Source organism: Salmo salar, chromosome ssa18, assembly GCF_905237065.1.
Source record: "Salmo salar chromosome ssa18, Ssal_v3.1, whole genome shotgun sequence".
NCBI classification, from domain to species: Eukaryota; Metazoa; Chordata; class Actinopteri; order Salmoniformes; family Salmonidae; genus Salmo; species Salmo salar.
The window spans coordinates 78,585,088-78,592,587 of NC_059459.1; the positions used below are offsets into that span (position 1 = coordinate 78,585,088).

The window sequence follows — 7,500 nt, forward strand, 5'->3', positions numbered from 1 at the left end:
AGAGATGGGGGGAGGGGGGAGGACAGAGAGAGAGAGAGGGAGAGTTAGAGAAAGGGAGAGAGAAGTGATGAGAGCAAAGAAGAGAGGGAAGAAAATTAAGAAGGGAGAGAGGAGAGGAGAGCAGAGCAGAGAGAGGAGAGAAGAGAGGGGAGAGGAGAGAGGAGAGAGGAGAGAAGAGAGAGAAGAGAGAGGAGAGAGAGGAGAGAAGAGAGGGGAGAGGAGAGAGGAGAGAGAAGAGAGAGGAGAGAGGGGAGAGGAGAGAGAAGAGAGAGAAGAGAGAGGAGAGAGGGGAGAGGAGAGAGGAGAGAGAAGAGAGAGGAGAGAGAGGAGAGAGGAGAGGAGAATGTCTCTCTTCTCTGTCTCTCTCTGTCTATCTCTGTCTCACACACACACACACACACACACACACACACACACACACACACACACACACACACACACACACACACACACACACACACACACACACAGCCAAAACATAATACATGTTATTTAAAGACGAGAGCAGTAGTTGCTCATCTCATTTAGAGCCACAGAGAGAAGGAGAGAGGGGGAGGGAGGGAGGGAGGGAGAGGAAAGAGAGCGAGAGACAGAGGAGCAACATAGATGATGTCATCCTTTAACCCTATATACCCCACTCTCTCTCTCCTCTCTCTCACCTATCTCTGTCCTCTCTCTCATCTGTCTCTCTCTCTCCTGAGAGGGATGGAGGGGTGAGAGGGAAGGAGGGGTGAGAGGGATGGAGGGGTGAGAGGGAAGGAGGGGTGAGAGGGATGGAGGGGTGAGAGGGATGGAGGGGTGAGAGGGAAGGAGGGGTGAGAGGGATAGAGGGGTGAGAGGGATGGAGGGGTGAGAGGGAAGGAGGGGTGAGAGGGATGGAGGGGTGAGAGGGATGGAGGGGTGAGAGGGAAGGAGGGGTGAGAGGGAAGGAGGGGTGAGAGGGATGGAGGGGTGAGAGGGATGGAGGGGTGAGAGGGATAGAGGGGTGAGAGGGATGGAGGGGTGAGAGGGAAGGAGGGGTGAGAGGGAAGGAGGGGTGAGAGGGATGGAGGGGTGAGAGGGATGGAGGGGTGAGAGGGAAGGAGGGGTGAGAGGGATAGAGGGGTGAGAGGGCTGGAGGGGTGAGAGGGAAGGAGGGGTGAGAGGGATGGAGGGGTGAGAGGGATGGAGGGGTGAGAGGGATGGAGGGGTGAGAGGGAAGGAGGGGTGAGAGGGATGGAGGGGTGAGAGGGATGGAGGGGTGAGAGGGATAGAGGGGTGAGAGGGATGGAGGGGTGAGAGGGAAGGAGGGGTGAGAGGGAAGGAGGGGTGAGAGGGATGGAGGGGTGGGAGGGATGGAGGGGTGAGAGGGATGGAGGGGTGGGAGGAATGGAGGGGTGAGAGGGATGGAGGGGTGAGAGGGATAGAGGGATGGAGGGGTGAGAGGGATGGAGGGGTGGGAGGGATGGAGGGGTGGGATGAGGAGAGGTTTGGAGAGGGATGAGGAGAGGTGAGAGGGATGAGGAGAGGGTTGGAGAGGGATGAGGAGAGGTGAGAGGGATGAGGAGAGGGTTGGAGAGGGATGAGGAGAGGTGAGAGGGATGAGGAGAGGGTTGGAGAGGGATGAGGAGAGGTGAGAGGGATGAGGAGAGATGAGAGGGATGAGGAGAGGTGAGAGGGATGAGGAGAGGTGAGAGGGATGAGGAGAGGGTTGGAGAGGGATGAGGAGAGGGTTGGAGAGGGATGAGGAGAGGTGAGAGGGATGAGGAGAGGGTTGGAGAGGGATGAGGAGAGGGTTGGAGAGGGATGAGGAGAGGTGAGAGGGATGAGGAGAGGTGAGAGGGATGAGGAGAGGGTTGGAGAGGGATGAGGAGAGGGATGAGGAGAGGGTTGGAGAGGGATGAGGAGAGGGATGAGGAGAGGGATGAGGAGAGGGTTGGAGAGGGATGAGGAGAGGGTTGGAGAGGGGTGAGGAGAGGTGAGAGGGATGAGGAGAGGGTTGGAGAGGGATGAGGAGAGGTGAGAGGGATGAGGAGAGGTGAGAGGGATGAGGAGAGGGTTGGAGAGGGATGAGGAGAGGGATGAGGAGAGGGTTGGAGAGGGATGAGGAGAGGGTTGGAGAGGGATGAGGAGAGGTGAGAGGGATGAGGAGAGGGTTGGAGAGGGATGAGGAGAGGTGAGAGGGATGAGGAGAGGGTTGGAGAGGGATGAGGAGAGGTGAGAGGGATGAGGAGAGGTGAGAGGGATGAGGAGAGGGTTGGAGAGGGATGAGGAGAGGTGAGAGGGATCAGGAGAGGTGAGAGGGATGAGGAGAGGTTTGGAGAGGGATGAGGAGAGGGATGAGTAGAGGGTTGGAGAGGGATGAGGAGAGGGATGAGGAGAGGGTTGGAGAGGGATGAGGAGAGGGATGAGGAGAGGGTTGGAGAGGGATGAGGAGAGGGATGAGGAGAGGGTTGGAGAGGTGCAAAGAGGGAGAGATATGTACTGAACCTTTGGAGAGACTTTGGACATTTAGCATCTCACAAATGAGTAATTACCTTGCTGTGATTACCTTGCTGTGATTACCTTGCTGTAATTACCTTGCTGTGATTACCTTGCTGTGATTACCTTGCTGTGATTACCTTGCTGTGATTACCTTGCTGTAATACCTTGCTGTGATTACCTTGCTGTAATACCTTGCTGTGATTACCTTGCTGTATTTACCTTGCTGTGATTACCTTGCTGTAATTACCTTGCTGTAATACCTTGCTGTAATTACCTTGCTGTAATTACCTTGCTGTAATTACCTTGCTGTAATACCTTGCTGTAATTACCTTGCTGTGATTACCTTGATGTAATTACCTTGCTGTGATTACCTTGATGTAATTACCTTGCTGTGATTACCTTGCTGTGATTACCTTGCTGTGATTACCTTGCTGTGATTACCTTGCTGTGATTACCTTGCTGTGATTACCTTGCTGTGATTACCTTGCTGTGATTACCTTGCTGTAATTACCTTGCTGTGATTACCTTGATGTAATTACCTTGCTGTGATTACCTTGCTGTGATTACCTTGATGTAATTACCTTGCTGTGATTACCTTGCTGTGATTACCTTGCTGTGATTACCTTGCTGTGATTACCTTGCTGTAATACCTTGCTGTGATTACCTTGATGTAATTACCTTGCTGTCATCAATAAGTGCAGCCTGTTGGTTGAAACTGTTTTGACTGTGTTTAACCTCTCCCTCTCTCCATCCCTCTCTCCATCCATCTCTCCATCCCTCTCTCCATCCCTCTCTCCATCCATCTCTCCATCCCTCTCTCCATCCCTCTCTCCATCCCTCTCTCCATCCCTCTCCTTCCATCTCTCCATCCCTCTCTCCATCCCTCTCTCCATCCCTCTCTCATCCCTCTCTCCATCCCTCTCCTTCCATCTCTTCATCCCTCTCTCATCCCTCTCTCCATCCCTCTCTCATCCCTCTCTCCATCCCTCTCCTTCCATCTCTCCATCCCTCTCTCCATCCCTCTCCTTCCATCTCTCCATCCCTCTCTCCATCCCTCTCCTTCCATCTCTCCATCCCTCTCTCCATCCCTCTCTCCATCCCTCTCTCCATCCCTCTCCTTCCATCTCTCCATCCCTCTCTCCATCCCTCTCCTTCCATCTCTCCATCCCTCTCTCCATCCCTCTCTCCATCCCTCTCTCCATCCCTCTCTCCTTCCGTCTCTCCATCCCTCTCTCCATCCATCTCTCCATCCCTCTTTCCTTCCGTCTCTCCATCGCTCTCTCCTTCCGTCTCTCCTTCCGTCTCTCCATCCCTCTTTCCATCCCTCTCTCATCCCTCTCTCCATCCCTCTCTCCATCCCTCTCTCATCCCTCTCTCCTTCCGTCTCTCCATCCCTCTCTCCATCCATCTCTCCATCCCTCTTTCCTTCCGTCTCTCCATCCCTCTCTCCTTCCGTCTCTCCTTCCGTCTCTCCATCCCTCTTTCCATCCCTCTCTCCATCCCTCTCTCCATCCCTCTCTCATCCCTCTCTCCTTCCGTCTCCCCATCCCTCTCTCCTTCCATCTCTCCATCCCTCTCTCATCCCTCTCTCCTTCCGTCTCCCCATCCCTCTCTCATCCCTCTCTCCTTCCGTCTCCCCATCCCTCTCTCCTTCCATCTCTCCATCCCTCTCTCATCCCTCTCTCCTTCCGTCTCCCCATCCCTCTCTCCTTCCATCTCTCCATCCCTCTCTCATCCCTCTCTCCTTCCGTCTCTCCATCCCTCCTCCAGATGCCCCAGTGGCAGAGCTCCATAACCTGTTCTGTAAGAAGCTGCAGCAGTGCTGCGTCCTCTTTGACTTCCTGGACTGTGTGGCCGACCTCAAGGGGAAGGAGATCAAACGAGCTGCGCTCAACGAGCTGGTGGAGTCTGTTGCTACCAGCAGAGGAGTTCTGATAGAGCCACTCTACCCAGAGGCTATTAAGATGGTGAGAGAGGAGAGGAGAGGAGGGAGAGGGGAGGGGAGGGGAGAGAGACGGAGGGAGGATAGAGAGGAGAGGAGGGAGAGGGGAGGGGAGGGGAGAGAGAGGGAGGAGAGGAGAGGAGAGGAGAGGAGAGGAGAGGAGAGGAGAGGAGAGGAGAGGAGAGGAGAGGAGAGGAGAGGAGAGGAGAGGAGAGGAGAGGAGGAGAGGAGAGGAGAGGAGAGGGAGAGGGAGGGAGAGAGGGGAGAGAGAGAGGGTGAGAGAGAGAGGGTGAGAGGAGAAAGATGGAGGGATGAGAGGAGGGTGGGAGAGATGGAGGGAGACCGGTCTATTAGCACACTATATTGTGAAGATGGTGCCATTTGGGACACAGCTGGATTAACATTAAATGATAAAAGAGCCAGAGTGGAGGAGAGAGAGAAAGCAGAGGTAGAGAGGAAATGAGAGAGAGATAGCAGAGGTAGAGAGGAAATGAGAGAGAGATAGGTAGAGAGGAAATGAGAGGTAGAGAGGAAATGAGAGAGAGAGGTAGAGAGGAAATGAGAGAGAGAGAGAGGTAGAGAGGAAATGAGAGAGAGAGAGGTAGAGAGGAAATGAGAGAGAGAGAGGTAGAGAGGAAATGAGAGAGAGAGAGGTAGAGAGGAAATGAGAGAGAGAGAGAGAGGTAGAGAGGAAATGAGAGAGAGAGAGGTAGAGAGGAAATGAGAGAGAGAGAGCAGAGGTAGAGAGGAAATGAGAGAGAGAGAGGTAGAGAGGAAATGAGAGAGAGAGAGGTAGAGAGGAAATGAGAGAGAGAGAGCAGAGGTAGAGAGGAAATGAGAGAGAGAGAGGTAGAGAGGAAATGAGAGAGAGAGAGAGAGGTAGAGAGGAAATGAGAGAGAGAGAGAGGTAGAGAGGAAATGAGAGAGAGAGAGAGGTAGAGAGGAAATGAGAGAGAGAGAGAGAGAGAGGTAGAGAGGAAATGAGAGAGAGAGAGGTAGAGAGGAAATGAGAGAGAGAGAGGTAGAGAGGAAATGAGAGAGAGATAGCAGTGGTAGAGAGGAAATGAGAGAGAGAGAGGTAGAGAGGAAATGAGAGAGAGAGATAGAGGTAGAGAGGAAATGAGAGAGAGAGAGAGGTAGAGAGGAAATGAGAGAGAGGTAGAGAGGAAATGAGAGAGAGAGAGGTAGAGAGGAAATGAGAGAGATAGAGAGGTAGAGAGGAAATGAGAGAGAGAGAGGTAGAGAGGAAATAAGAGAGAGATAGCAGAGCGGTAGAGAGGAAATGAGAGAGAGAAAGCAGAGCGGTAGAGAGGAAATGAGAGAGAGATAGCAGAGAGGTAGAGAGGAAATGAGAGAGACAGCAGAGGTAGAGAGGAAATGGGAGAGATAGCAGAGGGGAAAAGAGGAAATGAGAGATAGCAGAGAAGTAGAGAGGAAATGAGAGAGAGATAGCAGAGAAGTAGAGAGGAAATGAGAGAGAGATAGCAGAGAGGTAGAGAGGGGGAGGGATAGCAGAGAGGTAGAAAGGGGAAATGAGAGAGAGATAGCAGAGAGGTAGAGGAAATGAGAGAGAGATATTAGAGAGGACATGAGAGAGAGATAGCAGAGAGGTAGAGAGGAAATGAGAGAGGAAGGGATTGCGGAGAAGTAGAGAGAAACGGTTGGATAAAAATGATAGGAGGGATGTATCTTGGACAGAGTGAAGGTAGGAGGGATGGAGAGATGGAGGAAAGAGATGGAGGAAAGAGAGGGAGGAAGATGGAGGAGAGGAAGAGGGAGGAGTGGAAGAGGGAGGAGAGGAAGAGGGAGGAGAGGAAGAGTGGGAAGCTCTCTTATTCTTCCCGCACTTTTCCCTTCCTCCCACCTTCCCCCTCCTCCTCCTCATCATCTCCTCCACTTCTCCTCCCTCCCTCCATCCCTCCCTCAGATCTCAGTGAATATCTTCAGGACGTTACCTCCCAGTGAGAACCCAGAGTTTGACCCGGAGGAAGATGAACCCACTCTAGAGGCCTCCTGGCCACACCTACAGGTACACACACACACACACACACACACACACACACACACACACACACACACACACACACACACACACACACACACACACACACACGCGCACACACACACACACACGCACACAAACACGCACACAAACACACGCACGCACACAAACACACACGCACATGCACACGCGCACACAAACACGCACACACACAAACACACACACAAACACGCACACGCACACACGCACGCACGCACACAAACACACACACACGCGCACACACACGCACACGCACACAAACACGCACACAAACACACACACAAACACACGCAACAAAAGCGAAGCAGGCCGTCAGAGGCCTGACCTGTTTGTATCTGCATTACAATGTCATCTCTACCTCTGTCCTATGTGTGTGTGTGTGTGTGTGTGTGTGTGTGTGTGTGTGTGTGTGTGTGTGTTCTCAGCTGGTGTATGAGTTCTTTCTGCGTTTCCTGGAGAGCCCAGACTTTCAGCCCTCCATGGCCAAACGCTACGTCGACCAGAAGTTTGTTCTACAGGTACAAAACTGCTTCTTACATAATCTCTGTCCCTGACAATATGTCTACACTATATCAGTCTCTTAGAATACCGTGTCTGTCTCTTGCAAGATGTCTACAATATGTCTACAATATGTCAAAAATATATTTGTCTGTTACAATATGTCTACAATATGTCTACAATATATCTACAATATATCTACAGTATATCTACACTATATCTACAATATATCTACAGTATGTCTACAATATATCTACAGTATATCAACAATATATCTACAATATATCTACAATATATCTACAGTATATCTACAATATAGCTACAATATATCTACAGTATATCTATAATATATCTACAGTATGTCTACAATATATCTACAATATATCTACAGTATATCTACAATATAGCTACAATATATCTACAGTATATCTATAATATATCTACAGTATGTCTACAATATATCTACAATATATCTACAATATATCTACAATATATCTACAGTATATCTATAATATATCTACAGTATGTCTACAATATATCTACAGTATATCTATAA

At 50.9% G+C, this 7,500-nt stretch overlaps 1 protein-coding gene across 1 annotated transcript in view; it reads left to right on the forward strand.

Annotated features, from left to right (window-relative positions):
- ppp2r5b (protein phosphatase 2, regulatory subunit B', beta) overlaps nt 1-7,500 on the forward strand; it is a 49,216-nt gene that overhangs the window by 8,082 nt on the left and 33,634 nt on the right. Inside the window, exons 2-4 of the mRNA XM_045700536.1 lie at nt 4,234-4,430; nt 6,333-6,434; nt 6,872-6,964. Coding sequence (XP_045556492.1) covers nt 4,234-4,430; nt 6,333-6,434; nt 6,872-6,964 — 392 coding nt within the window. The remainder of the gene's footprint in view (nt 1-4,233; nt 4,431-6,332; nt 6,435-6,871; nt 6,965-7,500) is intronic.